The sequence below is a fragment of the Hyla sarda genome, chromosome 10, assembly GCF_029499605.1.
Source record: "Hyla sarda isolate aHylSar1 chromosome 10, aHylSar1.hap1, whole genome shotgun sequence".
NCBI classification, from domain to species: Eukaryota; Metazoa; Chordata; class Amphibia; order Anura; family Hylidae; genus Hyla; species Hyla sarda.
Genome location: NC_079198.1, coordinates 34,545,030 through 34,570,282, shown reverse-complemented (window position 1 = coordinate 34,570,282; position 25,253 = coordinate 34,545,030). Strand labels below are relative to the sequence as shown.

At 46.2% G+C, this 25,253-nt stretch overlaps 1 protein-coding gene across 1 annotated transcript in view; it reads left to right on the top strand.

Annotated features, from left to right (window-relative positions):
* Positions 1-25,253, top strand: part of TECTA (tectorin alpha) — a 271,389-nt gene that overhangs the window by 151,044 nt on the left and 95,092 nt on the right. Inside the window, exons 12-15 of the mRNA XM_056544773.1 lie at positions 1,027-1,628; positions 3,269-3,830; positions 17,685-17,884; positions 18,435-18,818. Coding sequence (XP_056400748.1) covers positions 1,027-1,628; positions 3,269-3,830; positions 17,685-17,884; positions 18,435-18,818 — 1,748 coding nt within the window. The remainder of the gene's footprint in view (positions 1-1,026; positions 1,629-3,268; positions 3,831-17,684; positions 17,885-18,434; positions 18,819-25,253) is intronic.

Here is a 25,253-nt window from a genome sequence, read left to right as displayed (position 1 = left end):
AGAATTAAATCTTATATAGATGACTGAATTCATGTTAAACTTAAGGTTTAATTTAAGGTCTTTCCTTTTTCCACAATTTTAGTGTGTATTTCTACCTATGCCCTTATTAATGCCCAAATCAGTGGGTTCAGCAACCTTATCCCTGTTTTTCCTCAAAAAATGTGTATAATAAGTCCTTTAAATTATAAGGCTATGCATCCCAATGTTTGAGATTAGCCCAATATAATACATAAGGGGGAAGAGGTTCCACCAAGTTTTCAAAAAGTATATTAATATAGCTATGTAATAATTTCTGAGGTCGGGAATTCCCAGACCTTCTTCAGCACTTTTTTTTTTTATAGTAGGAGATCTGGGATTCCTGACCTAAGAAATTATTACATAGCTATATTAATATCCTTTTTGGAAACTTGGTGGAACCCCTATAACCCCTATATAGGACATTGGGCTACTATTGAAAATTGAGATGTATATCCATAGAATTTGAATGACTTATTTTACACAGGTTTTTGGGAACTTCTAGTGCTTTTAACAGTTCCTGAAATTCAGCTCATGTGACTAACCAGAGGATGTGAGTGATCCATCACGGTGCTACTAAGCTGGTGGTAGTACTTTTCTTTGAATAAAAAGTAATTCCGAGTTAGGACATATTCCAAGACTTTTAACACAACTAAGTGTCTGAGCCTTGAGTTTTCTTTTTGTGAGGGCACAAGAAACAGCTGAGAGCAGGGAAAACCTAATGCCATTGGAACAGCTGTGAGGGATTGGGGCAGGGCAGCATATTTGGGTTTTAGGTTTTACAGCATCCAGAGCCAAATATATAAAATTTTGTGCCACTAGAATAAACTAAACCTCTAAAAGTAGTTTTCAAATTTAAATAAACAAAAGATACTTTATAAGATAAAGACTGTGCTGAAAGTTAAATAGAAGTTTTATTTCTTTATACTGCTGAGAACTATTGTAGAATGTTTACTATTATTTTACATACATGATATAATATTCATAACTCAATTTATTACAATGTTTCAGCTCTTATGTGCCCAGAAAACAGCCATTTTGAAGAATGCATAACCTGTTCAGAAACATGTGAAACGCTAGCCACAGGCCCTGTATGTTCTGATAGTTGCACAGAAGGATGCCAGTGTGATGAAGGATTTGCTTTGCAGGGTACTCGGTGTGTCCCAAAGAGTGAGTGTGGCTGTAATTTTGAGGGTCACCAAGTTTCAACTAATGAAACTTTTTGGATTGACCTGGACTGCAAATCTCTCTGTTACTGTAATGGGTCAGACAACAGTGTGTACTGTGAGACAATGCCATGTAAAGATGAAGAGTACTGTATGGAAGATAATGGACTTTATTATTGCCAGCCTCGTACAGATGCGTCATGTATTGTCTCAGGGTATGGACATTATCTTACATTTGATGGACTTCCATTTGATTTCCAAAGCAGCTGTTCCTTAATTCTTTGCACTACAGTTACTAATTCCAAAGCAGACACTGTGCCAAGATTTACAGTTACTGCTAAGAATGAAGATCGAGATGCTTCTCTTGCACTATGGGTAAAGCAAGTGGAGATAGAGGTTTACAATTATAATATTGTCATCTATCGTGCATATAAACACACTGTTTTGGTAAGTGAACTTTTTGTATATAAGATATTTTATAGGATTGTGGTCGGGTATCTATATATATTGAAGGTGGAATGATAACCTGTGGTGTGCCTCGGCTTCCCATTGTAGGTACACCTAAAAGGGGGCATACCTGGTAATAGATAGTACTATGTTAGAATAAAAAAAAAAAATTTAAATGTAAAAAGGAAAGGTAGGGTGGGATGCTTCTTTGATGAACTGATAATACTCCTCCTAACAGGTAGAAGACAACATGGAGGATTATAGGTAGTGGCGAGTGTCAGTAACAGTGGCAGCTTGCATAGCCTAAATCCAGTTAACCACCATGTAATGTAACCTTGGAACGACCAATGAAGAATGCTGTAGTTGCAAAAAACATTCATACTTACGATTTTGCTGCAAACACATATCAGGAACAATTACCACTGAGATATTTGTTACCTAAGCTCCAGCAGAAAAGCCAGCACAAACACACCTGGACTGAGCTTAGACCAATGGCATCAACCACATCAGAGATGCTTGAGACCAGGTAAGCTGCAGGGGCAGGGGTTTTTAAAGCCCATAGCCCCTTCCCCCCACAAATAGAGATCAATTATTTAATCAACCTTACACATATCCCCATTTTAAGGGGGTTGTCCAGCCAGATGAAAAAGTTGTTGTAACTTTTTTTTTTTATTGAAAGTAAATATACAGTAAGTTCAATAAATTCGTGTTGCTGTCACTGGAAACAGACAACTATTGTGTTGTGAGGCTTTTCCTGAACAGCTTAGCGTTTACCATTGAATGCAGTAATATAATTAGCTCTACTAGTATCACAATGAATAGTAAATGCCTGGTACCAAGATAAAGGCATTGAACTAATAAAAAATACTATAAGGCTTCTACCACACAACTATAACACACCCTACTTGGTCTCTACTGTGTTGATCCAGAGGAAGGCAAAAATCCTTATGAGGCTGATGCCAATTGACCCATACCAGGGGGGGGGGGGGGGGGGGATTCCATTTTGAAGCCAAATATGTCCATCAGAATAAATCCCTGGATCAACATTTTGTCCCTATAGATCTAGATGCCTTTTTGTAATAGATACTGTCCAGCTTTGGAAAATCAAGATATACAACATCCAACAATTCTCACCAATCCAGTCTTGAGCTCAAGCTGATCATGTTGATATGGAGTCATACATTTTTTTTTAATTAAGATACTTATGTATAGCATCTCTTAGAAATCCTTCAAACAATTTACATACAATGAAGGTTTAGCTAACAGACCTATAATTTCCGGGGTAACTTTTTGACCCCTTTTTGAGTATTGTCAAATCTGAAATTTTAAGACAATGGGCTAAAAAGTAAATAGTGAAAAGTAAACAAGGAAAGTCAACTGGATTCAAACATAAACTATAAGGCTACTAACCTGCATATGTTATGTCAGTCCACTGTAACAAACACTACCTCAAATCCTGATGCGTAAATAGTCAAACATCAGGTGTTCCTATAATGTTTTTTTTTTTTACTCACTTGCCTTTGCACTTGTTTTTAGTGACTTTGCATATCATAAAATTCATAATATGAATGATTAACCTTCCTTTCAAATAAAGCCTACTGTAATGTCACACACATTACAATGTGTCTTTCTTTTGGCAGGTAAATAATGAAAGATTGTATTTGCCCCTCAAGTTAAGTCATGGAAAAGTCAATATTTTTGCCTTTGGTTTTCATATTGTTATTGAAACTGAGTTTGGCCTAAAAGTTGTATATGACTGGAAGACGTTCCTCTCAGTCACAATTCCACGTTACATGCAAAACAGCACATATGGCCTTTGCGGAAGGTATAATGGCAACATGGAAGATGACCTACAGACTTCTAGTGGCTTCATAAGTATGAATGTCAATGAGTTTGGCCACAGTTGGGTTAAAAGAGATGCCTTTTGCCAGGTTGGTTGTGGAGATAGATGTCCAACTTGCACAAAGGTGGATGGTTTCTGGAAAGCTCAACAGCTTTGTAGCTTTATTCCCAACAGAAATGGGGTATTTTCCAAATGTCATAGCAAAGTAAATCCAAGATTTTTCTTCAAAAATTGCTTGTTTGACTCGTGCATTGATGGGGGCGCTGTAGAAACTGCTTGCAGCTGGCTACAGAACTATGCAAGTACCTGCCAGACTCAAGGAATCGCTGTCACTGGTTGGAGGAACCACACATCTTGTTGTAAGTATCCGTTTTCTTTAAGTTCAGTAAATTACAATAATTTTACTAAAACATAAAAGTTAGAACTATGAATTGCCTATGGATATCATAAATAAAAGCTCCGGTATTTTCAAATACAAATCTCATAGTTACAGATGAGACACATCTTCTATCTGTCTTGTCTTCCCTTTATAAGAATAACAATTGTGAAGAAAAGTTAGCAATCAAACAGTAGCATGAACACTGCTATGTTAAAGAATAACAACATTTAATATTGATTGTTGTTTTTTCTATGATGAGGTTTTTGCCTACATTCTTCTGTTCTAAAAATGTGAAAGCATTACTGAAAACAATCATGTTAAAAATGCAGACCAGTCTTCCAGCCTGGTGTGTGAGGGTGTGAAATTCACTGAAATCACTGCTCATTCTGGGCTTAGAATTCCAATAGGTGGACCTACTACCCAGTATTCGACAAGTATCTCTGTATGCACACTAAGGGGGACATGTATCAATGTTGATGTAGGTAAATGTTTTTTGTAGATCATTTTGGTTGGTCTAAATTTACCATACTTGTGCAAGACACATGATAGATTTTATGCAAAGTTCTAAATCTCTAGACAGTTCTATTTGTACGCCTGAGGTGCATCTCACAGGAGAAGTGGTGTGTCCTGGATACAGGGATTTTGTTCTACTGCTTTGAGGCTTGGATTTCATTGAGGTTTTTTTGTCCACCAGCAACAACGCCAGAAAAATTGTCACAGCTTTTTCCTGCATTTTGGTAGTTTTTCTTGCGGTTTTTCTGGTGTTTTTGCTGATGTGTGGAAGCAGTAATTTTTGTACCCTTTGTACTCCCCTCATAAGTGCATACCACATACGTACATCTAAGTGGTGTACCATTTTGTTCCTGTTAAAGTCTTAAGGGCCTAGTTACTGTGAAAGGTCAGCCAAAAGTACACACCTGCTGCTGTTCTAGACAAACACTGTTTTAAGCTTAGTGGAGTGTTTTGTACTCCCCTCATATACGCACTAAGTATGTCAGGCAGAGAAGTGCCAGGACGTGCACAGAGGAGTGAGAGAGGCCTAAATTCATCAGGTGCAGGCAGAGGTCGCAGCAGACTAGGGGAGAGGGGCAGCAGGAGTCGCAGTGAGAGGCCTGAGCTCCTGGTATCAGCTAGCAGTCATGTCTCGACCAGCAACCCAGCCTGCAAGGTGGTAGCATGGTTGGGATTCAGCATGGTGGCAGCAGTGGGAAGTCTGGAGCCAAACATGCCTGGGTTAGACCACCAGCCTCCTGACAGCCTACCTGCCCAGGGGGTAGTGGAACAGGGGTCCCTGGAGTCAGCTCCAGTAACAGTCAGTCAGTGTGTACTGTTGGAGGGGGGGAAATCAGCTACTCTGCGGTGTGGCAGCTTTTCATCAAGTATCCGGAGGATGTTAACATGGCCATGTGCAATTTAAACAAATATCTTTAATCTTTTCAATTGTGAGGCCGTTTGGCCTGATCGGGCTGCCACCACCTCCAGGCTGTATCATTCTGTCACCGTATGGTCTCCTCTTGCTGCTGCCATCTCCAGGCTTGGTCATTTTGCCACATTTTGGTCTCCTCATCCTGGTGCCACTTCCAGGCTGTGTCATTGTGCCGCCATGTGGTCTCCTCATGCTGCTGGGACATAACCTAAACAATGTTATGATTATCTATTTAAAATCTTCAATTTAAATTTGAAAATATATCTTTAATCTTTTCAATTGTGAGGCCCTATGGTCACCTCTTGCTGCTGCCACCTCCAGGCTTGGTCATTCTGCCCCTATATGGTCTCCTCATGCTCCTACCACCTCCAGGCTGTGTCATTGTTCCGCCATCTGGTCTCATCATGCTGCTGGCACATTACATAACATTTTTTAATAATAAATAATTTTAATTAATTTTTAATTTTAATTAATTCATTTTAATTAATAATTTTAATAAAAATGCCCCTCCAGCATACCATGTGTGCAGGGCATGACAGTGTCACGCTGTTCTTCACATGGTTTGCCTTGACAAACGGAGTCACACAGGGGAGGAACTGCTAAAAGTAATTCGTAAAGAAATCGAATCATGGCTTACTCCACAAAAACTGGAAATGGGAATTATGGTGACCGACAATGGGAAGATCATCTTGTTTGCGCTGCTTCAAGGAAGCCCGAGCAATGCACACTGCATGGCACACATATTCAATCTGTTTGTCAAGCAATTCCTGAAGTGTTACTCCCATCTGCAAGACATCCTAACAATGGGAAGTAAACTTTGCATGCACTTCATCCTCTCATACACCCTCCTTGAACTGTATCATGAGAACGGCATCCCCCAACATAGTCTGATTTGCGACGTTTCCACACGTTGGAATTCCACCCTCCATATATTGGACCGACTATACAAACAGAAAAAAGCCATCACCGATTTCTTGATGATCCAGGCGGATAGGGGGACTGCCCTGTATAACTTCAATGTCAACCAGTGGCAGCTCATACGTGACATCTGGCATTTGCTCAGGCCCTTTGAGGAAGTCAAATTATTAGTCAGTCACCAGAATTATGGGATGAACGACATCATTCCACTGCTTCATATCCTACAACACGTGTTGCAAACGATGGCTGGCCAGGGCACTGGAGACGTGGCACCTACATCTCGAGGTCACATGAGCCCTGTGGGGGCTGAACTGGAGGAGGAGGACAGTGGAGCACAGGCAAGGTTTAGAGAAATGGATGGTTTTTATAGTCATCTGACAGGAGAGGAGGAGCAGAAGCAGGCTGTGGAGCTAGATGGTGATGAGGAAGATGAGACAGAGGACCAAAACACAGCGTGACCATGTGGTATCCTCATGCTGCTGGCACATTAAATGAAACTTAATATTAATTTATTTTAAATCTTCAATAAAATTTTTCAAAAATATCTTTAATCCTTTCAATTGTGAGGCCCTATGGTCTCGTCAGGCTTTTGCCACCTACAGGCTGGGTCGTTCTGCCACTATATGGTCTCCTCTTGCTGCCACCAATTCCAGGCTGTGTCATTCTGCCAGATTATGGTCTCCTCATGGTGCTGCCACCTCTAGACTGTGTCATTGTTCCACCATATTGTCTCCTTATGCTGTTGGCACTAGACTTGCCCTCCAATGGGTCCTCAATAGAGATGAGCAAATCAAATCAGACGAATCAAAATTTTAAAAAATTCACTCCTCTCTAGTCGTCGTCATATATTACCTCTGGAATTACCACAAGAATCCAATGAAACAGGTTGGAGCAATAACAATGAACCATAATTGATTAAATGAAACAATTGCAGTTCCACACAGAGTAAGACAGCCGGGGAGTTGGGGGCGCTGAGAGGCAGGGGCTGGAGCAGGTGGTAGCTCATGAGCACTTTCTACTTCTTTCTACTGCTTACAGATACTGAGGTCAGGACTGTGTCAAATATTCTATAGTCTGCCCTTCGATTTTTACGCCTCTGGTGCATTATCTTGCACTTATTCACATAAAATTTCAGTTGCCAGAGTTCTGACTAGAGATGAGCGAATTTTTGAAAACTTTGATTCGGCCGATTCACCGAATTTTCCGAAAACATTCCATAAACCTGAGTAGGGAAACTGAGGAAAATGCGCTCCAGTACGCTTAAAACAGTATTTGTCTACAACACCAGCTGGGGTATACATGGATGACAGAGGGGCATACAGGGGTGACAGAGGGATGTACGGGGGAACCGTGGGGTGTACAGGAGTGACAGAGGAGTTTAAAGGGGTGACAGAAGGGTGTAGAGGGGTGACAGAAGGGTGTACGGGTTAAGAGAGGGGTGTCCAGAGGTTACAGAAAGGTTACGAGGGGTGACAGAGAGGTGTAGAGGAGTGAAAGAAGGGTGGGGGTGCACTACCTGAAGCTGAGTAGGCCTCTGTCAGCGCTGCCCCTGCTCCTTCCCTTCATCCACATAATTTTGCTTAGGGACCAGGGAGAATCCAGAGTCCAGAGCTGCTCCACAGGAGGGGGAGGATACACAAGAATTGGAGCTGCAGCATCACCCGTCCCGGCACTGCACACAGACTTCCCTCCCGCCTGGCCTGCATGCCTGTGACTCACATGTGCGCAGGCCTGGGCAGAAAAATCAAAAAATGTTAGCGCCATGTTTCCCACCTGAGTGTCCTGCCACCCTGGTTGGGAATCAATGTCTCAGCATAATGTGTGCTGGACCCCCTTGTGCCCCCTTGCAACAGCGCACCTGAGGCAATCGCCTCACTCGCCTCATCAGAGCTCCAGCCATGATTACAGAACATACAAGTGCAAAAAACACAAACTTCAAAAAACACTAAAATCTGTGATAAAGGTGCTATCAAAAAAGAGATAGTATTATATGTGACAAGGTCAACAAGGGTGGATATAAAAGGGGGGCAATTTAAGTTGTAGAAATTTCTGCAACAGTCCGTTCCATAAACCTGAGTAGGGGAAATCTGATGACAATGCGGTCCAGTACTCTTAAAACAGTATTTGTCTACAACACCAGCCGGTGTGTACTTTTGGCTGGCCTTTCACAGTATCTAATCTGATCTAGGCCCTTGAGAATTTAACAGGAACAAAATAGTACACCACTTAAATGTACGTATGTGGTATGCACTTATTAGGGGAGGACAATGTGCTCCAGTATGCTTAAAAAGGTATTTGTGTACACCAGCCAGTGTATACTTTTGTATGGCCTTTCACAGTATCTAAGCCAGAGGTAGGCAACCTTTTGGTAGTGCTTTTCCCAAATTTTTTTTGAAGTCGCTTGGTGGGTCGGCAATATGGTTGTGGCTTGCTGTGGGTGTGGCTTGTCACAGGGTGTGTTTTTTCAGAATTGTTCCTAAATATTGTTCTCGCTGTAAGGACCTTGCAGTGACAACAATCATTTTAATACCCCACTATAATACAGATCCCAGAATCAGTCCCCACCATAACACAGACCCCAGAATCAGTCCTCAGCACAATACAGACCCCAGAATCAGACCCTACTCCAATACAGACCCTAGAATCAGACCCCACCATAATACAGACCCCAGAATCAGACCCCACCATAATACAGACCCCAGAATCAGACCCCACCATAATAAAGACCCCAGAATCAGACCCCGCCATAATACAGACTCTGCCATAATACAGACCCCAGAATCAGACCCCGCCACAATACAGACCCCAGAATCAGACCCCAAAATCTGACCCCACCACAATACAGACCCAAGAATCATACCCCACCACAATACAGACCCCAGAATCATGCCCCACCACAATACAGACCCTAGATTCAGACTCCACCATAATTCAGACCCCAGTCGTGTTGCGCAATAATATACATACAATTACATTAACTGACTCACATTTCACTTTTACGATCAGTGTTGTCCTCTTTCCTTCTGTTCTCCATCTGGCTCAGACCGCCATGACGACATCTACAGCCAAAACCCATCACTGCAGCATCTGCAGGACAAACATCTTAGTTTTTGCATGTTTCCAGTGCTCTCCACACCTCAAGTATAAAGTGCAGAATTCGGTGGAGTTTATTCCATTCCAAACAGTGTTACAGGGCAGGCTACGTTTCAGCGACCTGTCTTCATCTTTGTCAAACACGAGAGGCGAGGAAACGTGTGTTTTGTTTTGTATGTTTACCAATATTATCTGTCTGGTACCTTTTTAATAGCGATTACCAAGAAAGTATTGTGTTTTATTTTCCCTAAGGGCAGTATACTGTATTTGTTTCGGTGAATTGTTCCCTCCCCCCCCCTCACCTGCACCACCACCCCCCTTCCCTCCCTGCTGATGCCAGGATATTAAAACCTTTTTTTTTTAACCTAGATCGCAGGCAGGGATCTCCCGGGCAGTAAAAGCTTGCTGCGTTCTTCTCTTGCTACAGTGCAGGCACCGATGAGTGAAGTCATCAGCGCCTGCGCTGCGTGCGGGCAGAGGTCACAGGTCTCCTCTCAGTGAAGCCGCAGGTCCTGTGGCTCACACTGAGAGGAGGCTTTAGCTGTGTGTGTGTGTGTGTGTCCTGGATCCCCATTAGCAAAGAGAGCGCCTCTCTGCCCGAAGCCCGGCGTGCCACTCAAAAGCACCCTGCGTGCCATGAGTGGCACACGTGCCAGGGGTTGCCGACCTCTGATCTAGGCCCTTGAGAATTTAACAGGAACAAAATAGTACACCGCTTAGATGTACATATGTGGTATGCACTTATGAGGGGAGGATAATGCGCTCCAGTACGCTTAAAAAAGTATTTGTGTACACCATCCAGTGTGTACTTTTGCCTGGCCTTTCATAGTATCTAGGCCCTTGAGAATTTAACAGGAACAAAATAGTATACCACTTAGATGTACTTATGTGGTAAGCACTTATAAGGGAAGGACCATGCGCTACTGTACACTTAAAAAAGTATTTGTGTACAACACCAGCCGGTGTGTACTTTTGCCTGGCCTTTCACAGTATCTAGGCCATTAAGACTTTAACAGGAACAATATAGTACACCACTGAGATGAGATGTACGTATTTGGTATGCACTTATGAGGGGAGGACAATGCGCTCCAGTATGCTTAAAAAAGAATTTGTGTACACCAGCCGGTGTGTACTTTTGCCTTGCCTCTAAATACCTAGGCCCTTGAGACTAACAGGAACAAAATAGTACACCACTTAGATGTACGTTCATGGTTTACACTTATGAGGGAAGGACAATGTGCTCCAATACGCTTAAAACATTATTTGTGTACAACACTAGCAGTACGCACCAGTGCTGTGTACTACACCCAAAATTAAACTTTCTCTCTCAATCTCACTCTCTTCCCCATTAGTGCTTCTAGGCAGGATTTGGGATTGAGGTGAATCGCTGCTGTTTTGTGCAACACACTGCTCTCTGTCCCTCTCTGTAATAGAATGCTGTAGTGACTGGTAGGTGAATCGCTGCTGTAAGAATGCTTTTCTGTGCAACACACACTGCGCTCTGTCCCTCTCTCTGTGCAACAGAACGCTGATGTGACTAGGAGGTGAATCGCTGCTGAAAAATGCTTTTCTGGGCAACACACAGCACTGTCTGTCCATATCTATCTCTCTGCAATGAACGTGACTGGCCGCAATATGGCTGCAGATTATATAGGACTGTGACATCACAGGGCTGTCTGGCTGCTGATAGGCTGCATGTGATTCACCCTTGTTCCCCCCTTCCCAGGATTCCTTGCCCCATGTCCTCACATGAGGATCTGCCATTTTAGATGCCCTGGAGCCTGAACCGCACTAAATGTATGTCACGATGCCGGCTGGCAGGAGGTGGATCCTCTGTGCCAGAGAGGGATTGGCGTGGACCGTGCTAGTGGACCGGTTCTAAGTCACTACTGGTGTTCACCAGAGCCCGCCGCAAAGCGGGATGGTCTTGCTGCGGCGGTAGTAACCAGGTCGTATCCACTAGCAACGGCTCAACCTCTCTGACTGCTGAAGATAGGCGCGGTACAAGGGAGTAGACAAAAGCAAGGTCGGACGTAGCAGAAGGTCGGGGCAGGCAGCAAGGATCGTAGTCAGGGGCAACGGCAGGAGATCTGGAACACAGGCTAGGAACACACAAGGAAACGCTTTCACTGGCACGATGGCAAAAAGATCCGGCGAGGGAGTGCAGGGGAAGTGAGGTATACATAGGGAGTGCACAGGTGAACACACTGATTAGAACCACTGCGCCAATCAGCGGCGCAGTGGCCCTTTAAATCGCAGAGACCCGGCGCGCGCGCCCTAGGGAGCGGGGCCGCGCGCGCCGGGACAGGACCGACGGAGAGCGAGTCAGGTACGGGAGCCGGGGTGCGCATCGCGAGCAGGCGCACCCGCATCGCGAATCGCATCCCGGCTGGAGGCGGTATCGCAGCGCACCCGGTCAGTGGATCTGACCGGGGCGCTGCAGTAGCGAGAGTGTAGCGAGCGCTCCGGGGAGGAGCGGGGACCCGGAGCGCTCGGCGTAACAGTACCCCCCCCTTGGGTCTCCCCCTCTTCTTGGAGCCTGAGAACCTGAGGACCAGACTTTTGTCTAGGATATTGTCCTCAGGTTCCCAGGATCTCTCCTCAGGACCACAGCCCTCCCAATCGACCAAAAAAAAGGTTTTCCCTCTGACTTTCTTGGAGGCCAATATCTCCTTAACAGAGAAGATGTCCGAAGAGCCGGAAACAGGAGAGGGAGAAACGAGTTTGGGAGAGAAACGGTTGATGATGAGTGGTTTAAGAAGAGAAACGTGAAAGGCATTAGGAATACGAAGAGAAGGAGGAAGAAGAAGTTTGTAAGAGACAGGATTAATCTGGCACAAAACTTTGAAAGGACCAAGATAGCGTGGTCCCGATTTGTAGCTGGGAACACGGAAGCGGACATATTTAGCGGAGAGCCATACCTTGTCTCCGGGAGAAAAAATGGGGGGAGCTCTTCTTTTCTTATCAGCAAACTTCTTCATGCGTGATGAAGCCTGTAAGAGAGAATTTTGGGTCTCTTTCCATATGGTGGAAAGATCACGAGTTATTTCATCCACAGCGGGCAAACCAGAGGGCAAGGGAGTAGGGAGGGGGGGAAGAGGGTGACGGCCGTACACCACGAAAAATGGGGATTTGGAAGAAGATTCAGAGACTCTGAAGTTGTACGAGAATTCGGCCCATGGTAGAAGATCTGCCCAGTCATCCTGGCGGGAGGAAACAAAATGCCGTAAATAATCACCCAGGACCTGGTTAATTCTTTCTACTTGCCCATTGGATTGAGGATGATAAGCAGAAGAAAAGTTTAATTTGATCTTGAGTTGTTTACAGAGAGCCCTCCAGAATTTTGACACGAATTGGACGCCTCTATCCGAGACGATCTGCGTGGGCAACCCGTGAAGACGAAAAATGTGTACAAAAAATTGTTTTGCCAACTGAGGCGCTGAAGGAAGACCAGGAAGAGGAATAAAATGTGCCATCTTGGAAAATCGATCAACGACCACCCAAACAACAGTGTTGCCACGGGATGGGGGTAAGTCTGTAATAAAGTCCATACCAATCAGAGACCAAGGCTGTTCGGGGACAGGCAGAGGATGAAGAAGACCAGCGGGCTTCTGGCGAGGAGTCTTATCCCGGGCACAGACAGTGCAGGCCCGCACAAAATCAGCAACATCCGTCTCCAGAGTCGGCCACCAATAGAAACGAGAGATGAGTTGCACAGATTTCTTGATGCCCGCATGGCCTGCGAGATGGGAGGAGTGACCCCATTTGAGGATTCCGAGGCGTTGGCGTGGAGAGACGAAGGTCTTCCCTGGAGGAGTTTGCCTGATGGAGGCTGGAGAAGTGGAGATCAGGCAGTCAGGAGGAATGATGTGTTGCGGAGAGAGCTCTACTTCCGAGGCATCCGAGGAACGAGAGAGAGCATCGGCCCTAATGTTCTTATCGGCAGGGCGAAAGTGAATTTCAAAATTAAACCGGGCAAAGAACAGAGACCACCTGGCCTGGCGAGGATTCAGCCGTTGGGCAGACTGGAGATAGGAGAGATTCTTGTGATCGGTGTAAATAATAACTGGAAATTTAGATCCCTCCAGCAGATGCCTCCATTCCTCAAGTGCTAATTTAATGGCCAGTAGCTCTCGATCCCCGATGGAGTAGTTCCTCTCCGCCGGAGAGAAGGTCCTAGAAAAAAAACCACAAGTAATAGCATGCCCGGAAGAATTTTTTTGTAGAAGAACCGCTCCAGCTCCTACTGAGGAGGCATCAACCTCCAATAGGAAGGGTTTAGATGGGTCAGGTCTGGAGAGCACGGGAGCAGAAGAAAAGGCAGACTTGAGCCGTTTAAATGCGTCTTCCGCTTGAGGAGGCCATGACTTAGGATTGGCATTCTTTTTGGTTAAAGCCACGATAGGAGCCACAATGGTGGAAAAATGTGGAATAAATTGTCTGTAATAATTGGCGAACCCCAAAAAACGTTGGATAGCACGGAGTCCGGAGGGGCGTGGCCAATCTAAGACGGCAGAGAGTTTATCTGGGTCCATTTGTAGTCCCTGGCCAGAGACCAAGTATCCTAGGAAAGGAAGAGATTGACATTCAAACAGACATTTCTCCATTTTGGCATAAAGTTGATTGTCACGAAGTCTCTGAAGAACCATGCGGACATGCTGGCGGTGTTCTTCTAGGTTGGCAGAAAAAATCAGAATATCGTCCAGATACACAACAACACAGGAATATAAGAGATCACGAAAAATTTCATTAACAAAGTCTTGGAAGACGGCAGGGGCGTTGCACAGGCCAAAGGGCATGACCAGATACTCAAAGTGTCCATCTCTAGTGTTAAATGCCGTTTTCCATTCATCCCCCTCCCTGATGCGGATGAGATTATAAGCACCTCTTAAGTCCAGTTTGGTAAAGATGTGGGCACCTTGGAGGCGATCAAAGAGTTCAGAGATAAGAGGTAGGGGGTAGCGGTTTTTTACCGTGATTTTATTAAGACCGCGGTAGTCAATGCAAGGACGTAGGGAGCCATCTTTTTTGGACACAAAGAAAAATCCAGCTCCGGCAGGAGAGGAAGATTTGCGGATAAAGCCCTTTTTTAAATTTTCCTGGATGTACTCAGACATAGCAAGAGTCTCTGGGGCGGAGAGAGGATAAATTCTGCCCCGGGGTGGAGTAGTGCCCGGGAGGAGGTCAATAGGACAGTCATAAGGCCTGTGAGGAGGTAGAGTCTCAGCTTGTTTTTTGCAAAATACGTCAGCAAAGTCCATATAGGCCTTAGGGAGGCCGGTTACAGGGGGAACCACAGGGTCACGGCAGGGAGTACTGGGAATCGGTTTAAGGCAGTCCTTGAAACAAGAGGTACCCCAGCTCTTGATCTCCCCTGTGGACCAATCCAGGGTTGGGGAATGGCGTTGAAGCCATGGTAGTCCAAGGAGAATTTCGGAAGTGCAATTAGGGAGGACCAAAAACTCAATTTTTTCGTGATGAGGTCCGATGCACATTAGGAGGGGCTCCGTGCGGTAACGTATGGTACAGTCCAATCTTTCATTGTTAACACAATTGATGTAGAGGGGTCTGGTGAGACTGGTCACCGGAATGTTGAACCTGTTGATGAGAGAGGCCAAAATAAAATTTCCTGCAGATCCGGAATCCAAGAAGGCCATAGTAGAGAAGGAGAAGGTAGAGGCAAATATCCGCACAGGCACAGTAAGACGTGGAGAAGCAGAGTTGACATCAAGGACTGTCTCACCTTTGTGCGGAGTCAGCGTACGTCTTTCCAGGCGAGGAGGACGGATAGGACAATCCTTCAGGAAGTGTTCGGTACCGGCACAGTACAGGCAGAGATTCTCCATGCGGCGTCGTGTCCTCTCTTGAGGTGTCAGGCGAGACCGGTCAACTTGCATAGCCTCCACGGCGGGAGGCACAGGAACGGATTGCAGAGGACCAGAGGAGAGAGGAGCCAGGGAGAAAAAACGCCTTGTGCGAACAAAGTCCATATCCTGGCGGAGCTCTTGACGCCTTTCGGAAAAACGCATGTCAATGCGAGTGGCTAGATGGATGAGTTCATGTAGATTAGCAGGGATTTCTCGTGCGGCCAGAACATCTTTAATGTTGCTGGATAGGCCTTTTTTAAAGGTCGCGCAGAGGGCCTCATTGTTCCAGGATAGTTCTGAAGCAAGAGTACGGAATTGTACGGCGTACTCGCCAACGGAAGAATTACCCTGGACCAGGTTCAGCAGGGCAGTCTCAGCAGAAGAGGCTCGGGCAGGTTCCTCAAAGACACTTCGAATTTCCGAGAAGAAGGAGTGTACAGAGGCAGTGACGGGGTCATTGCGGTCCCAGAGCGGTGTGGCCCATGACAGAGCTTTTCCAGACAGAAGGCTGACTACGAAAGCCACCTTAGACCTTTCAGTAGGAAAGTGGTCTGACATCATCTCCAAGTGCAGGGAACATTGTGAAAGAAAGCCACGGCAAAACTTAGAGTCCCCATCAAATTTATCCGGCAAGGATAGTCGTAGGCCTGAAGCGGCCACTCGCTGCGGAGGAGGTGCAGGAGCTGGCGGAGGAGATGATTGCTGAAGCTGTGGTAGTAGCTGCTGTAGCATCACGGTCAGTTGAGACAGCTGGTGGCCTTGTTGCGCTATCTGTTGTGACTGCTGGGCGACCACCGTGGTGAGGTCGGCGACAACTGGCAGAGGAACTTCAGCGGGATCCATGGCCGGATCTACTGTCACGATGCCGGCTGGCAGGAGGTGGATCCTCTGTGCCAGAGAGGGATTGGCGTGGACCGTGCTAGTGGACCGGTTCTAAGTCACTACTGGTGTTCACCAGAGCCCGCCGCAAAGCGGGATGGTCTTGCTGCGGCGGTAGTAACCAGGTCGTATCCACTAGCAACGGCTCAACCTCTCTGACTGCTGAAGATAGGCGCGGTACAAGGGAGTAGACAAAAGCAAGGTCGGACGTAGCAGAAGGTCGGGGCAGGCAGCAAGGATCGTAGTCAGGGGCAACGGCAGGAGGTCTGGAACACAGGCTAGGAACACACAAGGAAACGCTTTCACTGGCACGATGGCAACAAGATCCGGCGAGGGAGTGCAGGGGAAGTGAGGTATACATAGGGAGTGCACAGGTGAACACACTGATTAGAACCACTGCGCCAATCAGCGGCGCAGTGGCCCTTTAAATCGCAGAGACCCGGCGCGCGCGCGCCCTAGGGAGCGGGACCGCGCGCGCCGGGACAGGACCGACGGAGAGCGAGTCAGGTACGGGAGCCGGGGTGCGCATCGCGAGCGGGCGCCACCCGCATCGCGAATCGCATCCCGGCTGGAGGCGGTATCGCAGCGCACCCGGTCAGTGGATCTGACCGGGGCGCTGCAGTAGCGAGAGTGTAGCGAGCGCTCCGGGGAGGAGCGGGGACCCGGAGCGCTCGGCGTAACAATGTATTTTAATGAAGCGATTCTCTCCATCGAATCGCGGCGATATTCACATTCTATTGGACTATTATTTTGGAAACTACACCCCTCAAGGTACGTAACAAGGGGTACAGTGAGCCTTTACACCACACAGATGTTTGACGACTTTTCGTTAAAGTTGCATGTGTAAATAAAAATTTTCTTTTTTTCACTAAAATGCAGTTTCCTCCCCCCAAATTTACTCTTTCTACAAGAGGTTATAGGAGAAAATGCCCCCCAAATTTGTAATCCCATTTCTTCTGAGTATGCAAATACCCCATGTGTGTGGATTTAAAATGCTCTGTGGGCGAACTACAATGCTCAGAAGAGAAGGCACTTTTAAGCTTTTGGAGAGAGAATTTGTTTGGAATGGAAGTCGGGGGCCATGTGCGTTTACAAAGCCTCCATATGTAACTAGAAAAGACTGAGCCCCATAAAAAATTTTCGCATACACCCTTCTCCATGTTATAGTGCCGAGATGCAGTTGCAGAATACAGAACAATTCCATGTGGTGACATTTTCTCTGACTGTAGATGTTTTCTCCTTCATCCGGTCCAGTACGTTATGACAAATTTTCCTGCAAACTAAAGACTATACTTTATATACTGCTGATCATCGCCTCCATGTCCCCAGTGGTAAACAGAGCTAGCTGGCCCACTGCACAGTTACACCAATGGAACCTGATGGATCTCATTGGCTTCAATGGGGTCTGTCATTTTTCTGGCTGCTGTCAGTCCTTTTACTGGTTTTTAACCAAATAAAATAATTAGTGTTGACTGTAGTTTTTTTGTCCAGTTAATTTCCCATTTTCAGAATCAGTGGGAGTGCCGGCTGTCGTACCTCTACCAATCGGCGTGTTATCCCCTTCACATAGGAATACCCCATTAACTGTAACCACTGTTTAGTTTTCCTTTCACATATGCACTGTGTAACTTGTTGTCTATCCTACCTGCAGATGTGACATGCCCTGCATACAGTCACTATGAGAGCTGTGTTAGTGTATGTCAGCCTCGCTGTGCTGCTATTCGACTTAAAAGTGACTGTAATCATTACTGTGTGGAGGGTTGCCAGTGTGATCCCGGGTACGTTTTGAATGGAAAAAGCTGTATTCTTCCTCATAACTGTGGCTGTTATGCTGATGGCAAATATTATGAGGTAAGAGCATCTGTCTTTCTTTAGTAAATTCATATCAAAAACAAAGTTATCAGGTGAGGAGTGTACAGAAGTTATATTTAAAACAGGAACTACACCAGTTGTATAGCAAGCAATCCACAGCAGTCATTATGTGCTTGCAGTATTGTATATTTTGTACACATAAATGAAAGCTATGCATTAGGTTTATACCCAACAATTTAGTCTACTGTCCACAGTTCTCCTTTTAACACAAAAACATTCTTCTCTACCAATATATGTCAAAATAACATGTTCTATCATCAAAAGCTTCAGATGAACTGCCATGTATAACCTTGTAAAAAGAGAGGCCCAGGAACTTTTTCCTGATGGGCCTTCTTCTACCCAATAATAATCTATACATGTAGTTATTAATTCAAAGAAACCATATCCATGTAGCTGTAGATACAATTAGTCCAAGTGAATATTATAATATGCATTAAAGCATTAGTGAACATAATGACTATAGGTGCAGAAAGTTGGGAAATGATGTAGCTAATTTTTGGGATATAATGCTTTCTTTTGATTTCTTTAGCCTAAACAGTTATTCTGGAACAGTGACTGTACCAGGCGTTGTCGCTGCTTTGGAAGGAATCTCATCCAGTGTGATCCAAGGCACTGCAAGTCAGATGAAGAATGTGCGCTAAGGAACGGAGTACGAGGCTGTTTTAGCAAGAAGAGCTCTTACTGTATAGCAGCAGGAGGCGGTGTCTTTAGGACTTTTGATGGGGCATTTCTCCGTTTTCCAGCAAATTGCGCATTTGTGCTATCTACTATTTGCCAAAAGCTCCCAGATATCTCCTTTCAGTTAATAATTAACTTTGACAAATGGTCTTCACCCAATTTGACTGTAATATCTCCAGTCTACTTTTACATTAATGAAGAGCAAATCCTCATCAATGACCGCAATACTGTAAAGGTAATGGTTTTTGCTACTCATTTTGGATCAATGTATTAAGCTAGATAAAAGTGTGTGCATCAGAATATTGGCAATGTTTGGAATCTGACAGGAAGATCACCGACATTAACCTGAATAAACAGGTTTATAGTGTGGGTGATCCTGAATAAAACGCCGTGTACCTTGTCCAAATGCATGCAGTAATTCTTAAGATATGGTTATCAATACTAATACTACAAATCTGGCACTCTCTTAGACTAGTTGGTCTAAGGCTATGCTCACATGATGGAATTTCAGTGTGGAATTCCAATGCGGATTTAATGGGATTCTGCTGAACTGTTCACATAGCATAATGTCTGAATCAGAAATTCTAATTATGGTGACAAGAATAAAATAAAAAAAAACAACCAACTCTCCATTTTACAGAGAAAACAGAGAAAACCTGAAAAAGGGGTGTGGTCACCAAAAAGGGGACATGTCTCTGACATTTTTGAAAAATCCAAACATATTTACTAAGGTTTCCACAGAAAATGTGGTGGATTTGGGCTGAGGAAAACCCCACAGTTCAGAGCATGTGTAAAGAAAGCAAAATGTAGGGAAACCTTAGTAAATATTGTAGAAAAATTCTTGTAGGGAAACAAAACCCACAAAGAAAACTACACTCCACTCTTATCAAATCAGGGCCAGGGTATATGTGTATGTTCCAGCATCACTTCCAAACAGCCACACTCATCTAGGCCATGCCCTTTTATTTTCTACCCTTTTTGAGGATGGGATATGAGGTCGGGATATGAGCTTGGGATATGAGGATGGAATAGGAGGACAAGTGCTTCCTTCTATGTTACTTTTCCTCCCCCACAAGGATTAGGTGGGAAAAAACTGGCAACATCAGATACTCAGCTAGTAGACTTATAATGGAGCAGTGAGGCAAAGATCGCTGAGAGCTGGGGAGTAAGGCACACTATCGTGCACTTCTCCCCACACCTTCTCCTTACCAGTGGGGGCCCCGACCCTGACTGATAAAAACTTTTGACATGTCTGTGTTACATAGAGGCGACCTTATCAGTGACCAACCCTTCCTTATTAGTGTGTCTGACTAGACCTTTCCCCTACATTTCCCCTATGTCAGGGGCCTCAAACTGGCAGCCCTCCAGATGTTGCAAAACTTCAACTCCCAGCATGCCTGTACATGCACAGACAGCCATTTGCTTCAGCTAATGGCTGTTGGGAATGCTGGGAGTTTACATTTTGCAACATCTGGACGGCCACAAATTTGAGACCCCTGTCCCATGTGGTACTGTTTATGTAATACTAGCTGAGTACCCGGTGTTGCCTGGTTTTTCCTTCCTAATCCCTGTTGGGGAGGAAAATCAACAAAAGAGGAAGCTTTCGACTTCATATCCCATCCTCATATATTGTTGTCACATCCTAACCCCATATCCCTTACCCATATCCCGTCCTCATATGTCAACCTCATATCCCATCTTCATATCCCGTCCTCCTATCATGTCCTCCGATCCCGTCCTCAGATCCCGACCTCAGATCCTGACCTCAGATCCTGACCTCAGATCCCATCCTCAGATCCCATCCTCCTATGTCAACCTCATATCCCGTCCTCATATCCCGTCCCCATATCCCGTCCCCATATCTCGACCACATACCCTGTCCTCATATTCCATGCTCATATTCCGTCCTCATATCCCGACCTCATATCCCGTCCTTATGTCCCGCCTCATATCCTGACCTCATATCCCGTCCTCATATCCTGTCCTCACATCCCACCCTTATGTCCCATCCTCATATCCTGTCATCAGGCAGGACTGATTTGTGATGAAGATATTGTAAGCTAAAAATAGAAGGGGACGTGGCTTTGTGGGACTGGGCGTGATTTGCAAGGCAAACCGATGCACAAAAAGGGTAGATAGTAAAAGGGGTGGGGCTTAAACAGTGGGCATGTCTTTGTGAGATGGGGTGTGGCTTGCAAGCCGGACTGACACATTCACCAGGAGATGCAGAGCAGAGCTTGTGGAATAAGGAAAGGGAAGTCCCATACTTGCATGGGACTTGAAACAAAACCCCATCTTTTATATAAAGGTGTAGGTAAGGGTTAATATAACTATCATATATGTTTATTTTACATATAAGTAATATGTGTACCAGGTATTATTAACCCCTTCCCGACCCATGACATACATATACATCATGACCGGCAAGGTTTTTACCAACCTATGACGTACATGTACGTCATGCAGATACTGGCCGCTACTCATGGCATCCCGCCGTGCCTGGTAAGATGGTGGCTATAACTAATAGCCAGCCATCTTGTCTCGGGGTCCTAGGGGGGGTTTCGTCCCCCCCATCACAGCGATCGCTCTTATCAGCTAGTCAAATCTGACTAGCTGATGGCAGCGTTTTGCACATAAAAATCCTAAGCAGCAGTGTGTGTGTGTCCGTCCCGATCACAGGGATCAGGACACACACACTGTTCTGCTAGGAGATTACAGTGTCCCTTACCTGTCCCCCTTCCTCAAGTGTCCCTTATCCGTCCCGAGTTGCCGGCGCTGGACCTGTCGGCATGCTTCACTTATATACACATGTATATTCAAAATTGTATTGTTCCCCCCAAAAAATGTGATTTTGAACTTTTGTAAAAATTTGAAAAAAATGCTCATAATAATATAAGCCTTCTAATGTCATAAAAAGTCCTCCTATCTCGACCTCACATCCCGTCCTCATATCCCAACTTCATATGCTGTCCTCATATCTCGTCCTTATGTCTCATATCTCGTCCTTATGTCCCATCCTCATATCCTCCCATCCAAGACATTGTAAGCTGAAAATAGAAAGGGGGCGTGGTTTTGTGGGACTGGGCGTGATTTGCAAGCCAGACCGATGCACAAAAAGGGTAGAGAATAAAAAGGGTGGGGCTTAAACAGTGGGCATGTCTTTGTGAGATGGGGTTAAGCTTGCAAGCCGGACTGACACATTCACCGGGAGATGCAGAGCGAAGCTTGTGGAGTAAGGTACTGGAAGTCCCATATACTTGCATAGGACTTGAAATAGAAACCCATTGTTACGCCGAGCGCTCGCAGCGTTTACCTGCTCGCAGTGCCCCAGTCAGACCCGCTGACCGGGAGCGCTGCGATAGTGTCTCTAGCAGGGATGCGATCCGCGATGCGGGACGCGCCCGCTCGCGGTTCGCATCCCAGTCTGCTTACCAGACCTGTCCTCCGTCTGTCCACTCCCGGCGCGCAGCCCCGCTCCCTAGGGCACGCGTGCGCCGGCTCTCTGCGATTTAAAGGGCCAGTGCGCCGCTGATTGGCGTCTGGCCCAAATTAGTAATTTCACCTGTGCACTGGTCTATAGTACCTCACTTCCCCTTCCCTGTATTGCCGGATCTTGTTGCCATTGTGCCAGTGAAAGCATTTCTTGTATGTCCCAAGCCAGTGTTCCAGACCTCCTGCCGTTGCCCCTGACTACGATCCTTGCTGCCTGCCCTGACCTTCTGCTACGTCCGACCTTGCTCTTGCCTAATCCCTTGAACCGCCTATCTCAGCAGTCAGTCGGGTTGAGTCGCTATCGGGTGGAACGATACGGGTGGTTACCTGCCGCAGCAAGTCCAGCCCGCTTTGTGGCGGGCTCTGGTGAAGACCAGTAACCCCTTAGACTCCGTTCCCCTGGTACGGCCGACGTCATCACCCCACTGACACAGAGGATCCACCACCAGTATCCTCCCAGTACCCGGATCCTGACACCCATTTTTTATATAAGGGTGTAGGTAAGGGTTCATTTAACTATGATATATTTTTATTTGACATATAAGTAATATGTGTGCCGGGTATTCTTAAAATATCTCCAGCCGTACGGAAGTTGTGTGGGAACATACATTTCCCATAGATTTGCATGGGACTTAAAAAACAAAACCCCGACCGTCACAAATGGGGGTAGTTAAGGGTTAAATTATATTTTACGTTTACATATAAGTAACATGTGACCAAGTATTATCGAAATATCTACAGCCGTTTGGAAGTTATGCCGTAACATATATTTCCCATAGACTTGTATGGGACTTTAAACAAAAAACCTGACCCTATTAAATGGGGGTGAGTAAGGGTTAAAGTACCTATACTATGTTTGTTGTTGACATATAAGTAACATGTGTGCCAAGTTTCATATTAATATCTTTAGCCATTTGGATGTGATGTTGGAACATACACACATACATACACACACATAGGGGAAGATATATCAAAACCTGTCCATAGGAAAAGTTGCTGAGTTGCCCATAGCAACCAATCAGATCGCTTCTTTAATTTCTGAAAAGGCCTCTGAAAAATGAAAAAAGTGATCTGGGCAACTCAGCAAATTTTCTCTAGACAGGTTTTGATTAATGTCCCCCCCTTAATGTGTATCTGTCGTTACCAAAAACTTTTTATATGCTGTAGATAATACAATTATCAGTATATTTGTAATATACATTGGTTAAAAAATGTGTCCATTCTTGGGTAAAAAAAAATAATAAGATTTCTGTCCATGTAGCTGTTGCCTGTTTGTCTCTGTGAGGAGACCAAAAACAGGAAGTGAGGGCAGGACAAGGAGGGCTCTGTGCAGGCTCCTGCCTTGTCAATCATTCTGCTGTGTGAAATGGGAGCCCCGCTTGTCCTCAGTATACAGAGCCCCGCTTGTCCTCAGTGTATAAAGCCCTGCTTGTCCTCAGTGTATAGAGCCCTGCTTGTCCTCAGTGTACAGAGCCCTGCTTGTCCTCACTGCACAGAGCCCTGCTTGTCCTCACTGCACAGAGCCCTGCTTGTCCTCACTGCACAGAGCCCTGCTTGCCCTCAGTGTACAGAGCCCTGCTTGTCCTCACTGCACAGAGCCCTGCTTGTCCTCACTGCACAGAGCCCTGCTTGTCCTCACTGCACAGAGCACTGCTTGTCCTCACTGCACAGAGCCCTGCTTGTCCTCAGTGTACAGAGCCTTGCCTTTCCTCACTGCACAGAGCCCTGCTTGTCCTCAGTGTACAGAGCCCTGCTTGCCTCACTGCAAAGAGCACTGCTTGCACTCAGTGTACAGAGCCCTCCTTGTCCTCAGTGCACAGAGCCCTGCTTGTCCTCAGTGCACAGAGCCCTGCTTGTCCTCAGTGTACAAAGCCCTGCTTGCCCTCAGTGTACAGAGCCCTGCTTGCCCTCAGTGTACAGAGCCCTGCTTGCCCTCAGTGTACAGAGCCCGGCTTGTCCTCACTGCACAGGGCCCTGCTTGCCCTCAGTGTACAGAGCCCTGCTTGTCCTCACTGCACAGAGCCCTGCTTGTCCTCACTGCACAGAGCCCTGCTTGTCCTCACTGCACAGAGCCCTGCCTGTCCTCACTGCACAGAGCACTGCTTGCCCTCACTGCACAGAGCCCTGCTTGTCCTCAGTGTACAGAGCCTTGCCTTTCCTCACTGCACAGAGCCCTGCTTGTCCTCAGTGTACAGAGCCCTGCTTGCCTCACTGCAAAGAGCACTGCTTGCACTCAGTGTACAGAGCCCTCCTTGTCCTCAGTGCACAGAGCCCTCCTTGTCCTCAGTGCACAGAGCCCTGCTTGTCCTCAGTGTACAAAGCCCTGCTTGCCCTCAGTGTACAGAGCCCTGCTTGCCCTCAGTGTACAGAGCCCTGCTTGTCCTCACTGCACAGAGCCCTGCTTGTCCTCACTGCACAGGGCCCTGCTTGTCCTCACTGCACAGGGCCCTGCTTGTCCTCACTGCACAGGGCCCTGCTTGTCCTCACTGCACAGGGCCCTGCTTGTCCTCAGTGTACAGAGCCCTGCTTGCCATCACTGCACAGAGCACTGCTTGCCCTCACTGCACAGAGCACTGCTTGTCTTCACTGCACAGAGCCCTGCTTGAACTCAATGTACAGAGCCCTGCTTGTCCTCACTGCACAGAGACCTGCTTGTCCTCAGTGTACAGAGCCCTGCTTGTCCTCACTGCACAGAGCCCTGCTTGAACTCAGTGTACAGAGCCCTGCTTGTCCTCACTGCACAGAGCCCTGCTTGTCCTCACTGCACAGAGCCCTGCTTGTCCTCACTGCACAGGGCCCTGCTTGTACTCACTGCACAGGGCCCTGCTTGTCCTCACTGCACAGGGCCCTGCTTGTCCTCACTGCACAGGGCCCTGCTTGTCCTCACTGCACAGGACCCTGCTTGTCCTCACTGCACAGGGCCATGCTTGTCCTCACTGCACAGGGCCCTGCTTGTCCTCATTGCACACAGCCCTGCTTGTCCTCACTGCACACAGCCCTGCTTGTCCTCACTGCACAGAGCCCTGCTTGTCCTCACTGCACAGAGCCCTACTTATCCTCAGTGTACAGAGCCCTGCTTGTCCTCAGTGCACAGAGCTCTGCTTGTCCACCCACACTTCCTGTATTTGATCTCCTCACAGAGACACACAGACAATAGCTACAGTGGCAAAAATATAGA